The sequence below is a fragment of the Oryctolagus cuniculus genome, chromosome 2 (assembly GCF_964237555.1).
Source record: "Oryctolagus cuniculus chromosome 2, mOryCun1.1, whole genome shotgun sequence".
Classification (NCBI taxonomy): Eukaryota; Metazoa; Chordata; class Mammalia; order Lagomorpha; family Leporidae; genus Oryctolagus; species Oryctolagus cuniculus.
Window position 1 is genome coordinate 177,430,089 of NC_091433.1, and position 26,266 is coordinate 177,456,354.

General features: G+C 59.9%; 1 protein-coding gene across 13 annotated transcripts in view; it reads left to right on the top strand.

Moving 5' to 3' along the window:
• DNMT3A (DNA methyltransferase 3 alpha) overlaps positions 1-26,266 on the top strand; it is a 92,818-nt gene that overhangs the window by 64,532 nt on the left and 2,020 nt on the right. For 7 of the 13 annotated variants that reach the window (XM_070069735.1, XM_051840839.2, XM_051840833.2 and 4 more), the window contains 16 exons: positions 14,805-15,020; positions 15,313-15,471; positions 15,847-15,954; positions 16,186-16,342; positions 16,561-16,710; positions 16,795-16,839; positions 17,438-17,517; positions 18,047-18,159; positions 18,236-18,419; positions 18,624-18,708; positions 20,192-20,337; positions 21,560-21,650; positions 21,761-21,909; positions 22,719-22,804; positions 24,127-24,196; positions 25,159-25,277. In XM_070069735.1, coding sequence (XP_069925836.1) covers positions 14,805-15,020; positions 15,313-15,471; positions 15,847-15,954; positions 16,186-16,342; positions 16,561-16,710; positions 16,795-16,839; positions 17,438-17,517; positions 18,047-18,159; positions 18,236-18,419; positions 18,624-18,708; positions 20,192-20,337; positions 21,560-21,650; positions 21,761-21,909; positions 22,719-22,804; positions 24,127-24,196; positions 25,159-25,277 — 1,958 coding nt within the window. Of the gene's footprint in view, positions 1-11,618; positions 11,741-12,786; positions 12,810-13,980; positions 14,049-14,804; positions 15,021-15,312; positions 15,472-15,846; positions 15,955-16,185; positions 16,343-16,560; positions 16,711-16,794; positions 16,840-17,437; positions 17,518-18,046; positions 18,160-18,235; positions 18,420-18,623; positions 18,709-20,191; positions 20,338-21,559; positions 21,651-21,760; positions 21,910-22,718; positions 22,805-24,126; positions 24,197-25,158; positions 25,278-26,266 lie in introns of those variants that run through there. The other 6 variants (XM_070069740.1, XM_070069738.1, XM_070069737.1 and 3 more) reach the window with 4 other exon arrangements.

The following is a 26,266-nucleotide window of genomic DNA, read 5'->3' on the forward strand; positions in this document are numbered from 1 at the left end:
AGCAGCTGCACCGCACAGGTGCCCCTGCGACAGCTGGTAATCAAGGGGCACTTCCAGGGTTGGCGTTTGCCATCAGCTGTGAAAATTGTCACGAAGGCGCTCCCCAGGGACCTGTGCTCAGCTATGCTGTTTGCACACTGCAGTGTGCTGGGGTCATGGAGAATGGCCCCTCGGACAGCCCGCACTTCTCAGCCGTGAAAAAATAAGTGAGCGTGTGATGGGGCGGGGTGGGGGGCAGGAGCCCCTAGCTGACCCCAGCAGCCTGCCCCGGGGGAAGCTCGGCCGCAGAGCAGCTCCTTGCCAGCAGGCGCAACTGCCAAGATGCTTCTGCGCTGTGTCTATAAGTAGTTCTCGCCCTATTCACCCTCCAGAAACTAAGAGCCACGGGGATAACCTAACGGCCAGGTGCACTGGGCACAGCTGCTCTCCCATCCTCGGCTGCATCTGTGTTGCACCCAAATGACTGGGCTTCCAGTCTTCAGTGGCTGTGGAATTGAAGCCCAGTTTCAGAAGAGAGGCCGGCCGGCCAGCCACCAACCCTGCTCCTGGCTGCAGGTGCTCCTGGCCAGCCCTTCCTGCCTCACCACTTGGGCCTGAGCCTTGCCCTTGCCCTTGCCCTGTTGTGTTCTCGTGGCCGAACGCATGCTGCCATGAAATTGGATTAAGAGAATGTCGGAATGAGATTTGCGAGGACTGGTGTCTGGTCTCAGCTTCTGCTCCTGACGAGGGGCTCTCTCTCTTCTCTGCACTGTAGTGTCTTGGTTTGTAATGTGACAGGCAGAGACTAGATGACCCCAGAGATTCTAAAATTTCATATGGGGGGCAGGGGAGGGAAGGGGAGTCATGTCTGTGGCTCCCTTTGCCGGCTGTACTACATGCAGGACCATTGTAAATTCCAGAGGGCCGAGTGAATTCTTACACGCCACGTGCCATATACGCAAAACATCCTTGTCAGAACTGCTTTTTAAGAATTTCAGGGAAGTGGGGCTGGTGCTGTGGTATGGTAGGTTAAGCCTCTGCCTGTGGCACCAGCATCCCCTGTGGGTACCAGTTTGAGTCCCAGCTGCTCCACTTCTGATCCAGCTCTCTGGTATAGCCTGGGAAAGCAGCAGAAGATGGCCTAAGTCCTTGGACCCGTGCACCCATGTGGGAGACCCAGAAGAAGCTCCTGGCTCCTGGCTTTGGGTTGGCCCAGCTCCAGCTGTGTAGCCATTTGGGGTGAACCAAGGGATGGAGGATCTCTCTCTCTGTCTCCCTCTCTGTAACTCTCTCTCTCAAATAAGTAAATAAATCCTAAAAAAAAAAAAAAAATAGGGCAGACATTTCGCCTGGTGTTAAGATGCCAGTTAGGATGCGGGAGTCCCACACTGGAGTCCCTGGGTTCAGCCTGTCTCCAGCTCCCTGCTGGTGCAGAGCCCGAGAAGCAGCTGTGAACTGGGCTGAGACCCGGGCTGAGTCCCCACCGCTTGCCTTCTGCCAGGCCTGTTGTGGGAGCTTTTTTTAAAATATTTTATTCACTTATTTGAAAGGCAGAGTTACAGAGAGAAAGAGAGATCCTCTATCTCCCAATTCACTCCCCAAATGGCTGCAACAGCCAGGGCTGGCCAGGCAGAAGCCAGGAGCCTGGAACTCCATCCGGGTCTCCCACGTGGGTGCAAGGGCCCAGGCACTTGAGCCATCTTCTGCTGCTTCCCCAGGCCACAGCAGAGAGCTGGATCGGAAGTGGAGCCGCCAGGACTCTAGCTGACACATGAGATTCTGCTCACAGGCAGCGCCACAGTGCTGGCCCCCTTGTTGTGGGAGTGTGAGGAGCATACCAGCAGACCGGAGCTCATTCTCCCGCTCTCGCTCTCGCTCTCTGCCTCGGAAACAACAGAACAGATGTCTGCACAACACACTTGTTTGGTGCTGGAGGCTGGGTTTCCTCTCCCTTCCTGTCTGCCGTCCCACTTCCTCCTCTGTTGCTTATGCCCAAATGGGACAGGTAGATAGGGCGCTCATTTTCATATCCACACCTGGGCATGGGGAAGGGGCTTGAGTCCATCACTGAGAAGCTGACGTTGGGAAGCGTGCCCACTGTCTGACACGCCAGGCGTTTGTGCGATTCTGGCTGGGCCACCAAACCCCAGATCCGCCCCTCACTGATAGTTTCCATCCAGCATGGGACCATTCATTCATTATTTAAATCAGCCGCTTTAAATGCGTGCTTGGTCTTTAAGACACCAGCAAGGGGGCAGCCCTTGGGACTCCCAGATCCTGAATCCAGGAGCCCAGGATTGAGTCCCACCTCTGCTTTCTGTCAGCTTCCGAGGAAATGCAGCAGGTGGTGGTGATAACTCAAGTCCCGAGGCCCTGCCAGCTGCGTGGAGAACCAGGATGGAGTTCCTGGCTCCTGGTTTTTGCCTGACGCAGCTCTGGCTGTTGTGGGGTTGTGGGCAATTGGGTGTGAAACAGCAGATGAAAGATCTCTGTCTCTCTCTCTCTGCCTTTCAAACAAATAAAAATGGATAAGTAAAAATGAAAAAAAAAAAAAGATACCACCATGCTCTGACATTTTCTGGACACGACGGAAGTGAATTTAAGGGCGAGTCTGACTCTTGCCTGGGACCTCTCCCTCCCTGGCAGAGGTGGGCCGTGACCGTGTGGGTGGGGGCTGTTGTAGAAGCGTGGCCAGGGCAGGCTGGTGGGGGACGGGCACAGCGGGGCGGGGTCCTGAGGCCCAGGGTCAAAGCAGTCCCGCAGGACGCTGGAGTGGCGCTCCCCAAGGGGCTGTCTGGTGGATTTGGGTCAACTCTGGGACGCGTCCCCATGGCCCTTTCTCTGAGGCCGACCGCAGGAGAGACAACATCATGGCTGCTGTGCTGTTGGCTTCAGAGACAAGGCCGCCAAGCTGTGCTGGCGGAGAGGAGGCCAGCTGCGGGGGCGTGCCCGGGGGACTTGCTGTGTGCCCCTGGGAGGGTGAGGGAGCTGCCCCCGCCCCGGGGCGGTGGGGGGAGCCTTTGGGGTTTTCCATCCGTATAAAGGGGGAGGAAGGTGTTTTCAGGGAAAGGCACCTCTGAGGGCGAGGAGTTGGGAAGACTGTGGGCAAGGGAAGCTTCAGAGTGCAGAGTGGCGCGGGCCTTCCTGCCCCGGTGGGGGTGGGGGGGACGACTGCAGCTTGGCACTGCTGTGAGGGGCCCGGGCAGGGCCCAGGCAATAGAGGCAGACTTGAAAGAGTTCTGGAACTCGCCCCTGCTGGAGGGAAGGGAGAAGCCCTCTTGACACTTGGGAGCCAAGACGGGGAATCTTGGAGGAAGAGCAGGTTTGGGGCAGGAGGCTAGAGGTGAGACTTTCTTCCTTTTTCTTTTTTAAGATTGATTCATTAGAAACCTTTTTCTTTTTTAAGATTGATTCATTAGAAAGAGCGAGAGAGAGCACACGCACTCTTCTTTCCCTTGGCTCACCCCCCAAATGGCCACAACAGCCAGGCTGAAGCCAGGAGCCTGGAACTCCGTCTGGGTCTACCTGGGCCATCTTGCACTGCTTTCCCTGACACAGCAGCAGGCAACAGGATCAGAAGTAGAGCAGCCAAGACTTGAACCGGCCCCTGTCTGGGATGCTGGCATCACAGGTGGGGCCCAAGCTACTAAGCCACAACACTGGCCCTTGATTCTTCATTTTCTTCAGGGTGTATTTTGATGAGCAGAAGCTTTGAATTTTAATATAGTCCAAACTGACTTTTTTGGGGGGGCACTGTATGTATGTGTAACTCTTAAGAATTCTCTACCTACCACAAGGTCATGAAGATACTCTCCTAAGATGGGTGAGTTTTTTTTTTTTAAAGAAAAGAAATTTATTAATTTATTTGAAAGGCAGAGTGACCGCAAGAGAGACCTTCCGTCCACTGGTTCATTCCCCAAGTGGCTGCAATGGCCGGGGCTGGGCCAGGCCAAAGACAGGAGCAGGAACTCCATCCAAGTCTGCCACTCCAGTGTGTAAGCAGTAGCTGTGCCTCATTGCCCTGGGGCAGGCTTTTGAATTTGGACAAGCTGCTTTTGAGCAGCCAGAGGGCTGGTGTCCACGGAGAGAGGGTTAGTGGGCAGCTCAGAAGGTGGGTCTGGATCCCAGAGGAGGGGCTGTGCAGGCAAGAGACAGGGACATAGAAGCTCAGAGCCCAGAGCAGCTGCCACCCACAGGATGGGAGGGCGAGGGGCATCTGGACACCGGGTCAGCATCTGGGAGGATTTCCAGGTCCGGGGCAGGACAGAGCCCCCTCCTCACTGCCTGCCATCAGGTCCCTGTGGGCCCCCCTTCCCCTCCTCTCCCCCCTGCTGATCACGAGGGGCGTGGGGTGGGTTTTCCCCTTTCCCTACCTGCCATCGCTGGGTGAGGACCCCTCCCCTGTGGTCAGGGGAGGGTGGCAGTGCACATGTTTCTACTCTCAGCCCAGATGGACTGAACAGCAACAGGGAAAGCACCTCCGCCCCTGGTCCCTGACTCCAGGTGCTATGTGAAAGACAGCTCTGTGGCGCAGAAAGCAAAGAAGGGAAAAGTGGGTTGAACTTGTTTCCTACTGGCAAAGACGCTGTCAGGGCAGTGACCCCGGCAGGGCAGTGCCTGGAAAGGCATTTCTGGGCTCCAGGGCCTGCTCTGGAGCTGCTGAAACCTGGGAAATCTGATCCCTCCCACCCCGCTGCCCCAGGTGGGTGTGGGGCTTTCTGAAGTTTGAAAACCACCCACGGAGTTTCAGGTTAGACGGAAACAAAATCTGGTACAGAAGAGAATCCCCAAAGGACGCGCCGGGTGTATTTACTATGTCGCCTGCTGGGGGTCCGGCTGCACGCTGGGGTCACCCGGGGACACGGCTGCCTGGGCCCAAGGGATCCCAGCGGGGCGTTAGTGGCAGGCCCAGCCCGGGTCACCTCTCAGGTGTCCCAGGTGATTGAGATGTTCAGCCCCGGTGGCAGTAACTCCGGCCTAGAGTGAGAAGCTGAGGAAGGAGGGACCCGGGGAACAGTGGGAGCCTGGGTGGGGGAGAGGACCGGAAAGGAATTTAAATTTCCCCTTTGGGATGGAGATGGCCGGCTCCTGCTGTTTTCAGCAATAGCTTTGCTGGTCCCTGGACCCTGAAACCTGAGAGCACCTGCTGCCTGAATCTGAATGGTGGTCCCAAAGGCCCCTCCCTTGGACCCCTGCAGCCTGGAGGGGGTGGGGGAAGGGGAAGCAGTGCAGGTTTTCCAGGTTGCCAGGCTCCTCATACCCCACCCCAGGATGGAATTAACTCTGGGGTCCTATTTACCAAGCAAAGGGACAGCGTGGATGCCTTCTGGAGAGCAGGCTTGCCAGAGGGCCCCTCCTGCCTCCGCAGGGTGCAGATCTTATCTGTGAGGCTCAGCAGTATTTGCGGTCCCATGGGCAGGTTGGGAAACCCGTGGGATCCACGGAACACGAGTGGCCATTTAAGTCCTGGTCATCGGTTAAAGCAGCCTGCCCAGCCCCACCCCTGGCCCCATCCACCCTGCCTTTCCTGGTGTGTGATCTCTGGGGTCATGAGGCCCCTCTGTGGTGGCACCTCTGTTCCCAGTGCTGTCACAGACCCTGCAGCTCTGGGCTAGGGGATGGAGAGCTAGGTTTATGGAGGAGCCCTCCCCTTGGGGAGCAGACCCTGGGAGAGGCAGCAGGCCACAGTGACGCCATAGAAGTCCAAAGGCAGGTCTGGCAGGCTGGGGCTTCCAAGCCTGTTCCCTTCTGGAGTGGAGGGGCTGAGGAAGCCAGCGAGGGCTGCCTGGGGGAAGAGGTGGGGACAGAGGGAAGGCTGCCCCTCAGGCAGGTGGCTTGCCCACCTGGCACGTGAGTACCTCGATGGGTATTCCTAAAGGCAGGCCCGTGCCCTCTCCTGCAGCAACAGGTGTGTGTGTGGCCTCCTGTCATCTGCCAGAAGTGCTTCCCCCTGCAGATGCTGCCCCAAACCTGGCCCTTCCTGTTGGAAAACCCTGGAGTGCTGCCCGCTGCTAGCTCACCTCCTCTCGCCTCCCTTGGTCTTCCTGGCTTCATTGCTGCTGGCCGCCCCCGGTTTCTCTCGGCACATGGAGCAGGCGTCCTCACTGCATGGTTTTACTGTCTGATTGGGTGATGTGCTGAATGAGGCCCGTGGTTCACGTGCAGTGGGCCTTGGCTACACAGTTAGGCTGTGAGTAACAGAAGCGCGGAGGCCCCTCTCTTGCATCACCATCCCCTCCCAACCCATGGCGTCCCGCAGTGGCACCATCACAGGTGCTCAGGATTCACAGATCCTGGAGTCGGGGTGTCTGAGGCAGCCTCACAGCTCCTAACAGGCCCTGAGAGGGGGCTGGCGAGGGGGGCGGACGACCTGCCCCATGGCTGGTGCCAGAGCACTGCTCCCTCCATGGCCTCCCAGAGGATGCTCTGCAGCAGGGCCCAGGTCTGGGCTCGTGGCATGGAGCCCAACCAGGCCAGCGCTCTGCAGTTGCCATGGCGACCCCTTGCTTTGCTTCAGGAGGCGGATGGTTTCTCTTTCAGCCCAAATTATCTGCCTGGGCTGCCGACGCCCCAGCTCCCTGCCTTCCCCTTTCTGCCATAGGGGACAGCTGGTGGAGGCTTCCGGGTGAGCGCCCAGTCCAGCGTCAGACAATGGCAGCAGGACCGACTCATCCCCAACATGGGCAGGCGCTGAGCACCCATGTCCTTCTTCCTCCCCCTCTCCAGACCACTTCCTCTTCCCTTAATGGCTCAGAGCCTTCAGGTGGGCCCAGGCGCTCTCCGGCTGTTTCCTCATTGGTGCACACGGTGGTTCCCGCCCATAGCTAAGGTCAGAGATATCTAAGAAGGCTGTCATGGTTTCCTGGGCCCCACTCTGGGCTTGCCGGATCTACATATGTAGGCAGGGCCTAAGAATCTGCATTTTAATTTATTTATTTATTCATATGTATTTGAAATGTAGAAAGACCTCCCATCCACTGGTCCATTCCCCAAATGCACACAGCAGCCAGCGCAAGGCCAGGCCAAAGCCAGGAGCCAGGAGCACTATCCTGTCTCCCAGGATAGAGGTGAGGAACTCAAGTACCTGAGCTAGCAGCAGCACCTCCCAGGTGCATTAGCAGGAAGCTAGATTGGAAGCAGAGGAGCAGGCACTCAAGCCAGCCTGCTGATGGGATGCTGGCGTCCCGGGCCGCTGAAGCTGCTGTGCCACAGGCCCACCCAAGAATTTGTATAGAAAAGAATCCTCTGTGGCCAATCGATCCTCATACAGAACCCAAGTGGCTGTGGGGTTCTCCTGGTGGGATGGTCTGTAAGGGGGCCCAGCCCTGTGCCAGGGGTGGGTGCCCCTCTGGGCTCCCAGGCGCTTCTGGAGAGCCCCGCACAGGTCAGTCCCGCCAGGAAGCCGGTGTTTCCTGGTCCTTCGGGCTCAGCCAAGACCAGGCCCCACCCCTTCCCCTCAGGAGAAGCCTGGAGAGAGAGAATGACAGGAAGGGGTGTTGCCATAACAACCAGCTCCAGGCAGAGGCCTCCTTTCCAGGGGCTGGTACTTCCCCCCAGTCGTGGCAGTTTCCATGGAGATGAGTTACTGAGGGCCAGGGACGTCTGCCCCACCCAGAGCACTAGTCAGGAGCTGCACACCTGGAGGTGGGAGCTGGGGGCCGCCACCCTCAGGGCGACTCCCCCCACCCAGCATGGCCTGTGTTCAGTCTGACACCTTCTCCCTGCTTGGTTGCTCTCTCTGCGACTGGTCTCCTTAGCAACAAGTCCTGCTAACTCCATGCTGTGGCTATTTTTAGCCTCGCTGCCAGCAGCCCGGTCCTGGTCATTTGCTTGCAACCTCCATATGGATTGCGGAGAGCAGGAAAAGAAAGGTTCCTGGCCTCTCCAGAGAGCCCCAGACCCAGCTCTTGGCAGCTCTTAGGATTTGCGCTATGCCAGGTGCCCGTTCCCCAGCCTGGAGTTTGGGCACTGACTGGGGGTGAGGCTCCCGGGATTTGGTTGCATTCCGTTTAATCTGTGTGAAGTGGGAGGTACTCCCCTGTGAAGCCGTACCGGATCCAGTCCCTGTTCTCTGGGACACTTCATCTTGGGGAGGAGAAAGATGGGACACAGTCACTTTTCTACAATAGGATTACAACAAGCCCGGGCCAGGACGAGCAGGAAGGGGTCAGAGTAGACGACAGGGACAGTCGGGGAGCACAGGGTGGGGGGCAGTGATGGGGGTGTCTCGCCCAGGCTGCAGGTGACCTGGGGCCCTCAACAACTGCATTTTGTTTCTGTTTCTGTTTTGCCACCCCAGTGGGCAGTGCAGGCCTGGGGAACTTTGCTGGTGGAGGCCGTTGGTGAAATGGCATAAAAGGACAGGGAGGATTTTTCGCTGGCGGCAGCAGCGCGGAGGGAGGAATACCGAGTGGGTGGAGAGTGGGTCGCGTGATGGGTTTGTGGGGGCCTTGAACGTCATGCATGTTCCGGAGCTGGGGGTGGCAGGTGTTCAGAGCAGACAAGTCTGGGTGCAGACCCCTGTCACGGGGTCACTGGGGATGCATGCGTGGCAGAACCCACACAGCCAACTTCACCATGCGCCGCTTTGTAGGCGTCCTTGATAGCGGCCGTGGCATCTCCTGCTTTTGAGCAGAGGAGCCCAGGGGGCAGCAGTCTCGTGTGTGATGGCGGCAGCATGTCCGCCCGCACCCTTCCAGCGCTGGATTTTCTGACAAAGCTCAGCAAGGACACTGACCTCTGAGCTAAAACCGGTCAGGCAGGAGCGGCCATTACCACCTGCAGCTCGGGCGTCACTGCTCTGTGGCACAGTGTCACCACCGAGGGGCTCCTCCAGTTCGGGGTGGGGGGTTCTGGGAAGTCCAGTGGACACACTAGGATGGCACTCTGCAGAGGACACCCACGTTGCTAACAGGACGTGTCCTTGACTCCCACACTGTGACACTGTCCTGCTGTTTCTGGCAACTTGCTGGAATCAGTCGCTGGAAGATGTAATTAAAATCAGAAGTTTGCCTGGTGAATATGGGATGGGGTGCAGAGTCAGGTGTCTCTCAGGGGCGTTTCCAGGGGCTCAGGCGGCCACAGCCTCTCCACACCGCCCTCCCCGCTGGGCGCAGGCCACTTCCTCTCCAGCGCCTCTGCTAGGCTCCCGCCTCCCCCAGACCTTCTTTTCATCCAGCTCCTCCTTTCAGCAGACTTTTATCAGTTCCGAGAACAGGGCTTCTCGACCTGACACCTGACACTAGGCTGCTATTCTGAGCTATCTTTATCTCAATCAGAAGACCCCCCCCAGCCTCTCAGGAGGACCAAGGCCATCGGCCTGAGGGTCTTTGAAGGCTGCCCTGTTTCTCTCTGTGTGTTTTTCTAAAAGATTTATTGATTTGAAAGGCAGAGGCAGAGAGAAAGAGAGCAAATCTTCATCTGCTGGTTCTCTCCCCAAATGGCCACAGTGGCTGGTGCCGGGCCAGGCCAAAGCCGGGAGCCAGGAGTTTCATCCAGGTCTCCCAGCCAGGTACTTGGTCCATGCTCCACGGCCTTCCAGGCTCATTAGCAGGGAGCTGGATCGGAAGTGGAGAGGCTAGGAGTGGAACCAGCACCAGTATAGGAGTCCCGCGTGGATGAGAATAGAAGTGTGATGGTGGCCAGAGAGAGGCTGCTCTGTGTGGGCCCAGAGAAGGCAAGCAGGTCCGGGTACTTGGGACGTTCCCCGATGCACATGCTGGCATCAGTACTGTCCTGAAGCTCCAAGACCAGCAGCCGCCTGGGTGCTGAGCCCCCCGGGTGCTGAGCCCCCCACCTGATCATGGGAAGAGACACTTCCTTTTCCGGGTGGAGGGGGCTGGGGCTGGGGTGGTGGGATGACAGGGCCTGGATGCTAAGGAGCTATCAGTGAGAGAGGCGGCTGAGCAGGTCACACTGCATTCCTTCAAGGTTGGGAGCTGGCCAGAGGGAGCATTCAGGGCTGGGGATGTCCTGCACACTTGCACCCAGCCTTTCGGGGTTGAAGGTTGGGCTTGGGGGGGGGGGAGGTATGTGCACCCCCAGGGGGTTCCTCCGCCCTGCTCATGGTTTGCTGGCTCTGCCATGCAAAGCCCCAGGAGGGCCGGGGCCCTCTGGTGCATCTCCTGACCTCATCCTGCCAGTGCCTGTTCCAGCTGCTGTTCACTGCTGACTGCAGCTGGGAGCCAGGCACCTGGGGCGTTACCTCACCTCCTGGGCCCTGCAAGGCTGAGGTTATCACTCTGTGTTGCAGAGGACAAAGCAGTTCTTGGGGTTAAGTGCCAGGATCCTCGTGGTAGAATCGGAACTCAGGTCTTGCTCTTCTGACAGGTGCGCCTGTTGTAGTTCACCCTGCAGCCTGAGCCCAGGCTTCTCTGTAACACATCCCTTCCTCTTGTCTCCTTAGAAACCCACTCCAGGACGGCCCTGACAGCTGGCCCTGCGTCCCTCGGGTTTGCTTGTCAGTGCTGGGAGTTTTCCTCCTGCCCCCTCCCACCTCCTCCAGGTCTCTGCACTGACCTCTTTAACCTCTTTTATCACCGCACCACCCATTTTCTGCTAGGCTATCTGCTGGGTGTTTTGTGGCACAGTTATCTTTACACGTGTTTGTTTTTCAGTGATCTTTTCATATCTGTCCAAGTCTAGTGGAATCCCTCAACTCCTGGAGGGCAGAGCCAGCAGCCTGTTTCCTTATCTGATGCTCCAGCCCACCTGATGAGGGCTGTGGGTGGGGACTGCGGGTCCGCCCTGGGATGGGCGCCTGTGCTCTGCAGTGGCCGGGGCTGCACCTGGAGGCTCCACCCTCAGGCTCAGGCCTGGTAATGGCAGATGTTCCAGACGGGAGTGAAGGAACTGCTGGACGTTTGAGCCGGCGCCCTCCCCCACTCCTACCCTTGCAAATGAGGAGAAGTCCAGGGAAAACCCGGAGTGACCTAAGGACCCCGGGCAACTGGCCCGCAAGAGGTTCTCAAAGCGCCACCCTCTAGCACCTGTAGTGGGTCCGGGATCCTCCCCCCCGCCCCCCTGCCCAACACCCGTCCCGGCGCGCGCCCGGTCTCGGCACCGGGGCCTCAGTCCGTGGCCTCGGCTCTGCTGTCTTCCTGGAGCGCTGCGTCTCCCTATCTGTAAGCGTTCCTTTTTTTTTTTTTTTTTTTTTTTTTGGTTGTGCTTCTGAGAAACTCACTTTTTAACAACTTTCTGCAGGCGCTCGCAGGCCGTCGGAAGCCTCCGATTTTCTTACGCCGCCGGGGCCCCGGTTCGCTCAGGTCCCGCAGCGAGAGCCTCGCCGCCCCCTGGCCCCCGGCCCCCAGCCCCCAGCGGGCGCCCCGCGCCGAGCTCCTCCAGAGCCGGGGAGAGGGGGGCAGGGCGGCCCGGGCCGGTCCCGCAGGAGGGGGCGCTCCCCACAGCCCGGCCAGGGCGGGGGCCCTGGGAACGGGCGGAGGCCGGCCTCGCCCCCCGGCCCCGCGCCCCTCGGTCCGGAGGAGAGGGGCTGGCCCAGCGCCAGCGTCGGAGGCCGGCCCCCTCCCCCGGCCCGCGCACAGCCAACCAGGCCCTCCAGCGGGGCCCACGTGACCTGGAGTTCTAGACAAAGAAAATGTTCCCTCCCTCCCCCCCAGCGCCCCCTCCCCCTCCCTCTGGCCCCCTCCGCCCCCAGCCCCATCGCCCCCTTCCCCTCCCCCCAGACGGGCAGCTACTTACAGAGCTTCAGGGCCGGGGCTCACACCTGAGCCGGACCGCAGAGGGGCTGCACCTGGCCTTATGGGTAGGTTCCTGGACGGAGCCCTGGGGAGACCGGGGGCGGGGAGGCGGCCGGGCCGGCCGGTGGGAGGATCACCCAGCCCTCGGTGCTTGAAAAGAAGCAAGTGTGCCCGCCGGCCTGCAGCAGCTGCGGTCCTGCCCGCGAGTTGTCGAGGTGCTGAGCCAGAGCTGTCCCACCTACTCCCTGCTCGGGAGTCCCAGGCCCCACTCTGCCCCTGCGCCAGTGGCACCTGGCGCTCCCAGGGGGGACAGGAGGAGCCACGGGCTGGGGCCGGGGAGCAGGCGGCCTGGCTGGTGGAGTTGGTGGAGCAGGTTGGGCTGAGTTGCTGGCAGGTGGGCGCCTGGCAAATCCCGCTGACCCGTGTTCCCTGCTGGGGGACCGCGCTGTCCTCAGGGCCCTGTCAGCTCGTGGCCTCTGGAGAGGGAGAGCCCTCTCCCGTGAGTTCTCGGGAGTCACCAGGCACCCGGCCAGGGACAAGTGGGAGGGGGCCTTGTGACCCTGACAGGGGCCCTGGGCCGCAGCCTGCCTTGGGCCTGTGATTCTGGGATGGCCCCAGGCCGCGTGGGCTGGGAGGCGGTGGCGCACAGACCTCTGACCTTTGGAATGGGAAGCCTGAGGAGTGGCTGGGGGAGGCAGGGGCGGACAGCTGCCTGGGGAGATGGAACTGGACCGGGAGGCGGTCTTCAGTGGAGTTACCCATGGCTTTCCTAGGCTGGACAAACTCCAGGCCAAGTGGCCTTCTTGGGCTGGCGGTGGGGGGGGGATGGTGTGGTGTCCCTGGTGGATCCTGCCCGGTCTCCGGGCTCCTCGGGGGTAAGGAGCATTGGGCCCCGAAGCCAGGGCCCGGAGTTAACCCTTCTTCCTCCTATTGTTTGCCAGGGTGCAGCTAGAAGTGTGAGAGGAGGGTGCCTTCTCCAACTGCCCCGGCTGACTATTCTAATGAGCCCCTCCCCCACCGGCCGCTCGGCCCCTTCTTCCCCTTCTCGGCCTCCTGCTGCTTACCCACCCCTTCCTCCTTCCCCCACCCTGCCGCCTGGTCCTGATGGAGGCCCCTTCCTCCGAGGCGGGCCGGGTGCGTGCTCTGTGCCGAGTGGGTTGGATGCGCAGCACCTATCAGCGGCGGCAGCTGACAGGCCGAAGGGAGTTGTGGGGGAAGGGGATTTTCAGGAACTCAGCATGGAGGGGCGGAGGAGCTCGACAAAGGGGCTGTGGGGGAGTGCCGAGGGCCTGTCAGGCGCTGCTCCTGGACCTGGGCGCCTGGGCAGGGTGCGCGCCCACCCGCCGCGGCTCCCTGCCCCCCCCCCCCCCGCACACCTTGTCCTGGCTGAGGGGCCAGGCTCCGCTGCACACAGGGCCTTGGGGACACCCAAGGCAGCACCCTGATCCAGGTCCGTCTTCCTGCCCGAAGTTTGCAGATGGCGCAGGGCGGAAGGAGCAGGCAGGCGCGGGTTCCTGATGGCGGCTCCAGGAGGGAATCCTCCTGCCCCTCCTGGGTGCCCCTTCTGGGAGGGCAGGACGTGACTGCTGAGGGGTATAGAAGGAAAGGGCGGGCAGAGACCCCGCCAGGTGAGAGAGGGGCCCAGGAGGGGTGAGCAATCACTCTGCACTCCTCCACCTCCACCATCCGCGAGCTCATTTTCCCAGCTGTCTGTGGGCTGGGGCAAAGGGCACGTTATCCCATTTTAGAGTCTGTTGAGTGAGTCAGGCGGAGGACTAGGACTAACATCCTGGGACTCACGGAGCAGGCGGGGAGGATCAACAGAACAGGACGATGCCTGTGAGGCAGCACACTGGGCCGGTGGGATCACAGCAGAAGCTCTGAACCTGGCACCGTCGGATCTGGGGTCCGGTGACCCCAGCTGGAGAGTCCTTAAGCTGGCTAGAAAAGGTGACCAGAAACCGCTTCAGGTTGGAGCAATCCAGAAAGGACTGCTCCCAAGTCGGCTGAGACCAGCTGTGCGGCTAAGATGGGAACGTGCATGGTGGTCCTAGCTCCCCCTTAGAGCTCTTCCCGAGCCGAGCCTCCCTTCACCCAGAGCCTGGGGCTGCACTCCGCGCTCGAGGCTCTGGGAAAACGGGGCTTTTTTTTTTTTTTTTTTTTTTTTTTACTTTGAGTCCAATGTGGTGGAAACGGATGCAGAGCCGTGAAGTCCGAGGCCTGTGCGTCCTAGAGTCTGAGCGGGGTGAGATGAGGTTGGGTGGTCCTCAGAGCCGAGTATCAAGGATTTCATTCTCCTTTATAGGGATCCTGGAGCAGGTTTTGAGAAGGAATGGGCGCGCGGATCGTAGCCCGAAAGACGAGTGTGATACGGTGAAAGGATGGAGGCCGTCCCGGGGGAGAATGATGGGGGGTTGTGGATTGGCCGTGTGTTGGTGGGATGGCAGGGAGAGCGCAGGCTCACAGCATGTTCATGGATCAGGGAGCTGTACCCGGAAGGGGAAGAGAACGGCAAGCCCTACCGGTGGGGTGGGCATAATCCTGAAGACCCCCCGCCCTAGGCCCCTGGTGGCTGGCGGCTGAGCCTGGGAGCAGGCGGCCCTCAGGGAGTTGTCCTGGTGTTCCGGCAGATAGGGGAGAAGCCTGCTTTGTAACTCCAGACAGTGATTTGATCACTAAACCAGAATTGTGGTCTGGAGACCAGCAATCGTAGGGGTTCGTTGCCCAGGGAACTTATAGAGAAAAAGACCACAGGATCCCGCTCGCGACTGGGAAGGAGATAGGAGAGGACGGAGCCGAAGTGTGTGCCTGAACAACGGTGCATGATTAAGACTCGAATCCGACCAAACTTCCTGTGTGAGGGTGTGCACCTGATGTGCTAAGCAGGTTGAGAGGCGAGACCAGGGAGCAGGGCTGCCTAAGAAGGCTGGGGTTGAGCTGATTGATTTGAGTTCACTGCTCCACTTTTCCGTAGCAAGCCGCTTGGGCTGATGTGGGAAGCCTTTGCTTCTCCGGCCCTTTACTTCTGTCCCTGTCTTCAGGCCACAGACAGGTTGAGAAGAGGCCCCCTGAGTCTTAGGTGGCCTTGCTAGTTCCTGGGAGCTCAAGGCCCCTACTTCTTCCCCCCAGGCTGAGAAGAAAGCCAAGGTCATTGCCGTGATGAATGCTGTAGAAGAGAGCCAGGGGTCCGGGGAGCCCCAGAAGGTGGAGGAGGCCAGCCCTCCTGCTGTGCAGCAGCCCACCGACCCCGCCTCCCCCACTGTGGCCACTACGCCCGAGCCCGTGGGGGCTGATGCCGGGGACAAGAACGCCACCAAAGCAGCCGACGACGAGCCGGAGTACGAGGTGAGCGGCTTGCTTCCTCACCACAGCCTTGTCCAGCTCTCCTGGGGCCTTCCACTGCCAGCTCCTCCCGTCCTGCTCTCCTCTCTCCATCTCCCGCTGGCCGCTCGCTCTCTCCACCCGACCCCCAGCCTCTTCGTCGCCCCGAGTTTGCTCTGTCTCGCCCCATTCAGGTGGAGCTTCCTCCCGGCTGTCCTGCCCCCCCAGATGCCCAGGGCTGGGGTTGCCCCGGGGGGATCCGGGTGGCAGGGCCTCGTGACCACCGCGTAATGATTTCTGCTCCTTGGGGCTCCAGGACGGCCGGGGCTTTGGCATTGGGGAGCTGGTGTGGGGGAAACTGCGGGGCTTCTCCTGGTGGCCAGGCCGCATAGTGTCCTGGTGGATGACGGGCCGGAGCCGTGCAGCCGAGGGGACCCGCTGGGTCATGTGGTTCGGAGACGGCAAGTTCTCAGTGGTGAGTTGGAGGGCTGCCCTGGGGGAAGACAGGGAGGGGGCTCGGTTGCGGGGCCTGCGGTTTTGGCTGGGGCAGAATGGAGTTGGGGTGGTCGGAGTGGGCTCTGGCTCTGGGCGTGGTGAGCAGAGTAGCCTGGGCCTGTGGTCAGAGCCCGACGGAGCCCCTGCACTATGAACCTGCCAACCGGGCTCAGGCCGCCTCCTCCCCTTCCTGGGAAGGACGCCCCCTTGGCATGGGGAAGTTAGTGGCGTGTCTCTCGTCCCCATCCCCTCGAGGACTCGTCCTCCTCGTGCTCCCAGCCCCAGGCGGTAGAGAGGCCCTGGCAGGTGCCTGAGCGGGTGGGAGCAGGGCCAACATGGCCGCCGGTCCCCGCAGGTGTGCGTGGAGAAGCTGATGCCGCTGAGTTCGTTCTGCAGCGCCTTCCACCAGGCCACCTACAACAAGCAGCCCATGTACCGCAAGGCCATCTACGAAGTCCTGCAGGTGAGGAGGGAGCTGGACAGCGGGGGCCCTGGAAGCCAGGGTGCCAAGCTTTGGCCTGGGCAGCGGGCAGCGAGTCCACAGCAAGGCCCTGGGGCGGCCACGCCTCTCCTCCCGCCTCAGATCGCCTCCCCCTACCCCCACCTGTTGTACCCATCCTCAGCGCTCTCCGAGCCAGGCCTTGAGCTTGCTTTCCTGGCAGTCCTGACTCCGCCCTGACCCGTTGCTCTGCAGGTGGCCAGCAGCCGCGCGGGCAAGCTCTTCCCGGCCTGCCATGACAGTGACGAGAGTGATACTGCCAAGGCCGTGGAGGTGCAGAACAAGCAGATGATCGAGTGGGCCCTTGGGGGATTCCAGCCCTCGGGCCCCAAGGGCCTGGAGCCACCAGAAGGTAACTTTAGATGCCCACCCCAGCCTTCGAGACCCTTGTCGGCCTGCCAGATCCAGGCCGGGGCTCAGGAAGCTGTGCTTGGGTGAGAGCTGCCTAGGTCCGCTAGAGGGCTCAGGGCTCAGCCACTCTGGGGGCCGCACTGCACCCTGCTGTAGGTAGGATAGGGCAGCCGGCACGTGCTCCTTCTCACCCTGACCTGGTTACCTGCTGCCTGGCAGAGGAGAAGAACCCCTACAAAGAAGTTTACACGGACATGTGGGTGGAACCCGAGGCAGCCGCCTACGCCCCACCCCCACCAGCCAAAAAACCGCGGAAGAGCACGACGGAGAAGCCCAAGGTCAAGGAGATCATTGATGAGCGCACACGAGGTATTGGCCCGGCGGCAGAGAGCGGCCGTGGAAGGTGGGCACAGCCCGCTGGCCACCTCTGATGCTGTACTCCCCCCTCTGCAGAGCGGCTGGTGTACGAGGTGCGGCAAAAGTGCCGGAACATCGAGGGTAAGCCTCCCGCCGGGGCCAGGAGGTCGCGCACAGAGCGGCACGGGTTCTTGGGAGGGCTCAGGACCCAGGGGCTGTGACACCCACGCTCGGTGTGAGCGGTCTGTCCTGCGTTGTCCACCATCTCCAGCCTGCGTCACGTGCCATCTGTTGCCCTGGTGCTGCAATTTTGCCCTCTTGGTAATGGCATGGGCTTTGGGACGGCGCAGTGGGCCAGAGTAGGGTGGATTTGATTGAACCTTCCCGAAGATGCTTCATGGCCTTTCCTTTTTCCTGGCTTTTCTCATCCCAAATCTTCTCCTTGGCCTCAGTGGCTTGGGGCCCTTGAAGCCTAGAAGCACTGGGGGCAGGGGACCAGGACTGGAAACTGTCTCCGAAATACTTCCCGAATGGCTCACAGCCAGGGCCCTATTCTTGTGCGTGGTGTCCTGCACCTGTGTCGTCCTGTTCACGGATGCTGGTATTGCTTGTCCAAGAGAGGAATGGACTTGTGGGATGGGGCCCCGCCGAGCTCGGGCCTGTTTCTCCCGACCTGGGCTCTGGCCTGGCTGGGAGGGCGCCCTTCGCCGATGCTCACTGCACTCGCCCTGCCTTCCAGACATCTGCATCTCGTGTGGGAGCCTCAATGTCACCCTGGAACACCCCCTCTTCATTGGAGGAATGTGCCAAAATTGCAAGGTAGGCCCCGTGGCCTGCCCCTCCTGCCTCTGTGCACGTGTGGGGGGTGGCAGCCGACTGGGGGTGTGGCACAGGCCTCTTGGGGTTCGCTCTGGAGCAGGGTCCTGATCACATGGACCCCTGGGCTCCAAGCTTCTGACTCGCTCTTATTTTTTCCTCTGAAAGTTTCTCTGGATTTCAGTTTGTCCTTGGACATGGGCAGGGTAGGGCTCTCGGTGTCACCCTCGCTAGTGTGAGTGCGGTGGCCAGCACAGAGGCAGGGATGGGGCAGGTTGACTGGTGGGTGGACCCTGAATGCAAAGGCCCAGGATTGCAGGAAGGACCAAGGCGGGGTGGGCAGCTCCCACCCAGCTGTGCTTTGGAGCACAGTGTGTGTGGAGAGAAGGCGCCCCCGACCCAGCTGTGTGGAGCAGGCCTAGTGCTGGCTGGGCGGGCAGTGGGGTCTTCAGGGCCGAGTCAGTCCTTAGAGCCGGGGCTCAGCGCCTGCCGCCGCCCTGACTGTGCTGGGGTCCTCCCTGCTGCTCCCTAGAACTGTTTCCTGGAATGCGCCTACCAGTACGACGACGATGGCTATCAGTCATACTGCACCATCTGCTGCGGGGGGCGCGAGGTGCTCATGTGTGGGAACAACAACTGCTGCCGGTGAGACCCCACCCCTGCAGCCACTCGCTGGGCCCAGGGGCTGAGGGGCCCCTGTGCTCACTGGGCCGCCTTCCAGGTGCTTCTGTGTGGAGTGTGTGGACCTCTTGGTGGGGCCGGGGGCTGCACAGGCGGCCATTAAGGAAGACCCCTGGAACTGCTACATGTGTGGCCACAAGGGCACCTACGGGCTGCTGCGGCGTCGGGACGACTGGCCCTCTCGGCTCCAGATGTTCTTCGCCAATAACCACGACCAGGAATTCGTGAGTGCCGGGCCTGGGGCGCGCTCGAACCCTCTGCCCAGCCTCAGCCGCAGTGCTTCTCCCTGGCCGTGGGCCGGAGTGCACACTGGGCACGCAGGTCTAGAAAGCCAGGAGCTGCCGCGTACCTCTGGGAGGGCCAGCCCGGGGCTGGGGCCTGTGGGACACCTCCAGGCGGAGCCTGACCTGTTGGGGCCCATTACTTAGGACCCTCCGAAGGTTTACCCGCCTGTCCCAGCTGAAAAGAGGAAGCCCATCCGGGTGCTGTCTCTCTTTGATGGAATTGCTACAGGTGAGCAGCACAGGTTCCCAGAACCGGCCCCCTCACTCTCGGCGGGGAAGCGTGTGTGTGTGTGTGTGTGTGTGTGTGTGTGTGAGTGTGAGTGTGTGAGTGACACTGATGAAACAGAACAGTTACTAACACAAGAGCTATTCAAGTATTACACAGAAGGTGGATGCTTGGTGTGCAAAAGACACAGGCTGGGCCCGAGGGGTGGCGCGGCCCGTGTGGGCCCTGCGCTTGCTGAAGGGCAGGTCTGAGTCAGTGACGGAGGTTTTCACAAAGCCTCCGAGAACAGACTTGGTGACCAGAGCGTGCAGTAACACTGTGTCTTGATAAACAAGGCTAAGTCTCATCTTACCAGTGATGCGTGTGTGTGGAGCGAGAGCACAGTGAGTGTGTGATGTGTGGTAACTTGCTTGTCGTTTATCATGTTACCGCTTTCTCATGGCGGCTACTGCAGAGCTACCTTTTCTGTTTGTAAATGCTGGCTGCGGTCCCATTGACTGGAGCGCTGTGATGTGCTGCACGGCCCCCTTGGGTTGTTTACGTTTTGCATTATTAGAAGCAGCCCTGTGGCGAGCATCCTCATACACACATTTTTATAGACTTAGATCCTCAGCTCCTTGGGAATGCCTCTTAGGAAAAGCGGGGTCACCATGCAACACGACTTTGCTCCCCACGTGGTCGCCGATGCTGACAGCAAGCCCTCCTGAGAGACAGTGCCCTTCCTGCCAGGCCCAGGGCCTCCCAGTTCTGGCGAGAGAAGTAGCTCCCTGAGCACTCTTGTCTGCAGCGAGCCAGATGGAGACAAGGCCACCTGAGCATGCGGCCCCGGGTCCGAGGGCGCAGGCGGCCAGACGTTTGTCTGTCGTTCTCAGTGCCAGTGTCCTGTGACCTAAAGTAGCTCGTCACAGCTGTGAGTGCCCAGGCTGGAACCTGGAGGCCTTCTCACGTCACGTCACGTCACACCCCAGGCGGCTATAAAAAGCGCCGTGGTGGGAGGCCTGCTGGGAGCCTGTGGCGCTGCTGTGCCCTGATTTCTCCCCTACAGTCTGTTCTGATGGTTCGGCGAGCGTTGGGGACGGGTCACAGTCAGGTGGGCAGTGCAGGGAGCGAGCGGGGAGGAAGCCCCAGGAAGGACATCCCCGCCTCTGTCCTGAAGATGCAGTTCCAGAAAGGGGCCGAGTGCCGGGGGTTTCCAGGGCCGGGGACACTGGCGTTTTGGTTGGGACTAGAAGGGTGGAGTAAGCTTGCCGTGGGCGGTGAGGAAGGACCAGGCTTAGATGTGTTCACATCTAACAGAGACTCCCTGACCTGCTACTGTCGGGTCAGTCTTGCTGACCTTGATTGCCACCCAGAGAGCCAGGCTGGGAGGGGGCCACTGCAGTCACGGCCGTGTTGTTGGTATTCCAGTCTGAGAGAGACGGGACTTGGCACTGCAGCTGGCTGGGTGCTGGCCCTGGGTGACGGTGCTCTCTGCCGGCTGGCACAGGGCTCCTGGTGCTGAAGGACTTGGGCATCCAGGTGGACCGCTACATCGCCTCAGAGGTGTGCGAGGACTCCATCACGGTGGGCATGGTGCGGCACCAGGGGAAGATCATGTACGTGGGGGACGTCCGCAGCGTCACACAGAAGCACGTACGTCGGTGGCCTCGTCCCGCCCTTCACCCGTCCCCCCAGTCTCTCTCCCTCCATCTTCCACGTCTCCTCTATCTCGACAGGGAACGGGCAGATGAAAAATAGGAATGGGGGGCTGTTCGTGTGGGGCCCGAGCTACTCCCTGGGCAAGTTCTGACTAGGGCCCTGCTGATAGAGAACAATAGCGTCTCCCCAACCTCCACCCACCCGAGTGTGACTCTGCCCTTGCCCTTGGCGGGGGCTGCCTGTGGCCACTACAGGCCCTCTGGACACTGAGGGACGGTGATCAGATGGCCCAGGCACTGGGCTGGCTTCCTTTCCTGCCAAGTGGCTGCTTGCTTTTCTTTTTTTTATTTCAAACGAAGAGTTACAGAAAAGAGAGACTTTTTTTTCTTTTGACAGGCAGAGTGGACAGTGAGAGAGAGAGACAGAGAGAAAGGTCTTCCTTTGCTGTTGGTTCACCCTCCAATGGCCGCCGCAGCCGGCACGCTGCGGCCAGTGCACCGCGCTGATCCGATGGCAGGAGCCAGGTACTTATCCTGGTCTCCCATGGGGTGCAGGGCCCAAGCACTTGGGCCATCCTCCACTGCACTCCCTGGCCACAGCAGAGAGCTGGCCTGGAAGAGGGGCAACTGGGACAGAATCCGGCGCCCCGACCGGGACTAGAACCCAGTGTGCTGGCGCCACAAGGCGGAGGATTAGTCTAGTGAGCCGCGGCGCCGGCCAGAGATCTTTCATCTGTTGGTTCACTCCCCAAATCACTGCAAATGACCAGGGCTGGGCCAGGCTAAATCCAGGAACCAAGAGCTGCTTCCAGGTCTCCAATGTGGGTGCAGAGGCCCAAGCACTTGGGCCATCCTCTGCTGCTTTCCCAGGTGCATTAGCAGGGAGCTGGATTGGAAGTGGAGCGGCCGGGATTCAAACTGGTGCCCATATGGGATGCCACGCTGCAGGCCGTGGTTTAACTTGTGCCACAGCGCCAGCCCCTAAGTGGCTGCTTTCGTGGCACACACTGGGTCCCCTGTTGGCTCCACAGATGACCCAGTTTGGTCCCTTTGCTTACTGTTGAGAGAGCTCAGCCCAGAGAGCCTCAGAGACTTGCCTGTGGCTGCAGCGAGGGCAGCAGTCATGCGGGGTGGCCAGGTCCCCCCCTCCCAAGCCAAGTACTTTTCTGCCGGATTCACAGGTGATTTCCTTTCTGCCTCTGTCCCTGTCCTCCCAGATCCAGGAATGGGGCCCATTTGACCTTGTGATCGGGGGCAGCCCCTGCAACGACCTCTCCATTGTCAACCCTGCCCGCAAGGGGCTGTATGGTAGGTGCTTCCTCCAGGGGTCAGCTCCCAGGGCCCCATTCTTCCCCTCCCCCACCTGCCACTGTGTGACGCAGCCAGCCAGCTGACGGCTTTCTCTTCCCACCTCGCAGAGGGCACTGGCCGGCTCTTCTTTGAGTTCTACCGCCTCCTGCATGACGCGCGGCCCAAGGAGGGAGATGATCGCCCCTTCTTCTGGCTCTTTGAGAATGTGGTGGCCATGGGCGTTAGTGACAAGAGGGACATCTCACGATTTCTCGAGGTATAGCCAGCAACTGGGGTTCAGCCCGCTCACTAATGGCTTCTACCTTGGGCTGCCGCTTCATCGCCATCTCACCTGCCTTATGGAGCTGGGGGCTGGTGACTGTTGCTTTGCAAGGGGCCTGTTTGGGTGGAAAGGGAGGAAGCAGTGTTGGAGGCCCCCCTGGAAGTGTAGCCAGTGGTCTCAGTGCGAGGTGGGATTGTGAGTGTGGCCTTCACTAAAGGGGTATGGTCCAGCCTCCTGGGGTGGGGGGTTCTGTGTGCCATGAGTCCAGTTCAGTACTGAGTCTAGTTTGAGCCGTGCTCAGAGCATTAGTTTGGTGCTGCAGGCAGCACTCTCGGGGTGGGCCGAGGCGGGGCTCTAGCCTGTTTTCCTGTCTTTGGAGTCACTAAGCACAGGCTGGTGAACAGGTCTCTCCTTTCCCTCTGGTGTCCAGTGAGCACACTCACGCCCCAGACCAGTGCTGCACTGTCCAGTGTGGAAGCCATGAGCCGCTTGGGGCTGTTGACAGTAGCAGGAAACCTTTAGTTCCTTCTTAGTACACATAGCCACCCGGGTATAGCTGCTGGACTGGTGGCTACCATGTAGGACAGCGTACTTGAAGGACTTTCCCGTTGTTGGAGAAAGTTCATGTGGCCCATGCCGGTCTAGAATGTTCCTGTGAGAGTGTGAAGTGTGGCTAGATTTCATTCCAGCCTTTCCTGGAGGCTTCTGGCTACCCCAGGACATGACCTCCAAATCAGCAGAATCACCCAGTCCCGCCTAGCACCCCTGCTCGGCTCACCTCGGCGCTCTCTCCTGTTTTCTAGTCCAACCCCGTCATGATTGATGCCAAAGAAGTGTCGGCCGCACACAGGGCCCGCTACTTCTGGGGTAACCTTCCCGGTATGAACAGGTTGGTGAGAGCTTCCGGGCCTGGGAGGTCTGAGGGTGGGGGCGCTGAGCGGGCCCCCTCTGCCCGATGGCTTGCCGCCTTGTTCACTTTCGTCCCTTTGCGTCGAGGAGGAAGGCAGTTGGGTGTAGCGTGAGAAGCCCGCCCGTGGTGGTCTCTAATGACCTGCACGACCTTGGGCTCTCCTGAGGCCAGCCGTGGAGGACGAGGCCGGGAAGCACAGGGAGTGGTCTCCCAGCTGCCCGTATCCTGCTGCAGGACAGGGAGCCTCGAGGCAGCCCGGTGCCGCTCCAGGGCTCTGCTCAGTGTCTTGATCACACTGTTGGAAGAATTTACTGCATTTTGGATATTACACAGATTTTGAAAACCAGGAAAGAAGAAAGCTTCATTTTTTGGGTGTAGTAATTGCAGTGTTCAAAGATCTGCGTGAAGAGAAAGGCATGGTTCAGGAGCGGAGCCTGGCATCCACCCTGGAGGGAACTGTTTACTTTCCAGCATGTGTGAGCCATGGCTTTTCAGCCTCCTTTGTTCACCTGAACCTGGCGAGTGTCAGTTAACCTGGCCTCAGTCGTCTGGTCCCCCTCTGGGCTGTTCCCACGGGAGTCAGACCTTCCGGGATGTGCGTGAGGGGAGAACAGGTGGGCTGCACAGGCCTGGATGTTCATGGACTCGGTGTGGTGTCTCTGGATAGACTGTGGGCCTGTGGCGGTCACACCTGCTGCTTCCAACTCTAAAACCCTAGAACCTGGGCGCTCTGGAAGAAGCAGAGGCACCACCTGGGGCCGGGAGGCGCACCGAGCGCCTGGTTAGATGGCAAGTCCCTGTGGTTCCCGTGCAGAGTGCTCACCCCGGAGCTGGCCGTCAGCTGCCTGGCCTGGGCCCTGAGAAGGGAGGGAACGCTCAGGACTTCAGCCTTTGGGAACTGTACAAAATGTCTTCTTTCCAATTGGACATCTAGGGTGTACAGCCTGCGTACCCACCGCAAGTCAAGATACAGTGCCTTCTGTACTCAAAGCTTGCTTTGTGGTGGGACTTTTCAAACATTTAAAAATACGCCCTGCCCTGAGGGTGGGTGTCACTTGCCCTTGGTTGTCTGAGACCACTCTTGACTTTGCTTGGTGGATCTGTGTCTATGGATGGCTGCAGTATGTGTGTGTGTGTGTGTGTGTGTGTGTGTGTGTCTTGGGGTACTTGAGGAGGGTTACTCCTATGTGTGTGCTTTGGGGGCGGGGCCCTTACCTGCCGGTGGGAGTCAGATGGCTGCTGGGGGGTGAGCGCCCTTGCTGGGGTCCGTCCCGCTGTGACAGTCTCTCTTCTGCCCCCAGGCCGTTGGCATCCACTGTGAATGATAAGCTGGAGCTGCAGGAGTGTCTGGAGCATGGCAGGATAGCCAAGGTCAGCCTCAGCACCCCTGGGCGCGGGGAGCAGGGCAGAGCACAGGGCGAGGTGGAGAAGGCGCTGTGGTGGACAGGAGCGGAGGGTGCAGGCTGCTGGCCTTCAGACCCGCCTCCCTCCCTGGCGAGCAGTGGGAGGTGGACACCAAGGTCCTGGATGTGCTGTGGCTTTTTTTTTTTTTTTTTTTCCTTTGCAAGGCAGAAAGAGACACAGCTCCCATCTGCTAATCGGCTGCCTTAAAGCCTGCAGTGGCTGGGCCTGGGCCTGCGCCACAGTTGGGAGCCAGAAACACAGGCCAAGTCTCTCCCATGTGGGTAACAAGAACCCAGTGACTTCAGGCCCTCACCTGCTGTCTCCCAGGACCTGCGTTAGCAGCAGGCTGGAGTCAGGAGCCAGAGCTGGCAACCAGACCGGGTGCCCTGATGATCGACGCAGGTCTCCTGACCGCTGGCTGCTCCCTGTGGCCTTGCTCAGTTTGTTTTTTTCAGCCAGGACCCACTGTGAAAGCAGGGAAGCCTCCACTGATGTGGAAGCTCCATTTCCGGGAGAAACCTCCTGGTGTGTGTGCCTGTGTGGAGCGCTGGTTCCATACCAGCAGCGCCGAGTGCTTGTGCCGCTGACACCCCAGGGAGTGTCTCTTAGCCCTGAGGTCTTTGGTATCTTGTGGCCTGCCAGTTAGCACACCTCTGAAAGAGGTTCTTTGGGAGACTTGGAGAATCTGACGTGCTGGGTTGGGATGAAGGATGCACAGTGACAAAAGTAGGAGGAAAAGCAGGTTGGTGGGGCCCATGGAGGCTGCCGCCTGGCCAGCCCAGCTTGTCCGGATGCAGCTGGACCCTAGCCCCCGGATGGACCCGGGCCTGGCCGGCGTTGGTGAGTGCCTGGCCTGCTCGGTAGCTGCAGGACCTGTGTGTGGCTGAATGCACGCGTGTTCAACTTCTTTTTCTCTCTTCGTCCTCTAGTTCAGCAAAGTGAGGACCATCACTACCAGGTCAAACTCCATAAAGCAGGGCAAAGACCAGCACTTCCCCGTCTTCATGAACGAGAAGGAGGACATCCTGTGGTGCACTGAGATGGAAAGGTACCCGCGTCTGCCTGCCAGCCTCTTGCCGTGCTGAGGGAGGGAGGCGCCTCCGCTTTTCCTGTCTCGCGTTTGCCGCAAGCCCCACGTGAGCAGCACACAATTTGCCCAGCTTTCCTGACCCGGCGGACTCCTGCGGACATCTCTTGCCTTTAAGACTGATTCCAGCAAGAGGAGTCCAGGAGCCCGTCCCTGGCGGCTCGGCCAGCGAGCTCCTGCCGCCCAGCAGCTGCCCTGACCCGTGCTGCCTCTGTAGGGACAGCTGGCCCACTGTGTCTGAGGATTCAGCCAACTGTCAGGTTTTTTCTTTTAAGATTTAGGTTTTTTTTGAAAGGCAGAGTTGGAGGGGGAGAGAGAGAGCTTCCATACACTGGTTCACTTCCCAAATGACTGCAATCGTCAGAGCTGGGCCACCCTGAAGCCTAGAGCCCGGGACTCCACCCGGGTCTCCCACGTGGGTGGCAGGGGCCCAAGCACTTGGGCCATCTTCCGATGCTTTCTCAGCACAATAGCAGGGGGCAGGATCAGAAGTGGAGCAGCTGGGATTCAAAACAGCATTCATATGGGAGGCTGAAGTTGCAGGCAGTGTCTTGACCTGCCCTAAAGATACTACTTTTTAAGTTTCACCTGTGCTGGGTGCTGAATGTGTAGACTTCTCGTACGAAGAAGGTATAATAACTATTTACATGACATTTATATTGTGTTAGATACTCCAGATAGAGATGATTTAAAGAGTACAGATGTATATAGGTGGCATGGCAAAACACTATCCCCCTCCCCCCCGCCTTTTGTTTTTCCTTTTTCAAAATTTTTGTTTTTTACTTACACCATCAAGTGATTCACACTGGGCCAAGCCAAAGCCAGAAGCCTGGATGGCATTCCTGGTCTCCCAAGTACTTGAGCCATCACCTGTGGCTTCCCGGGGTGTGCACTTAGCAGGAGGCTGAAGTCAGGTGGAGCCGGGACCCCAACCCGAGCACTGCAGTGCG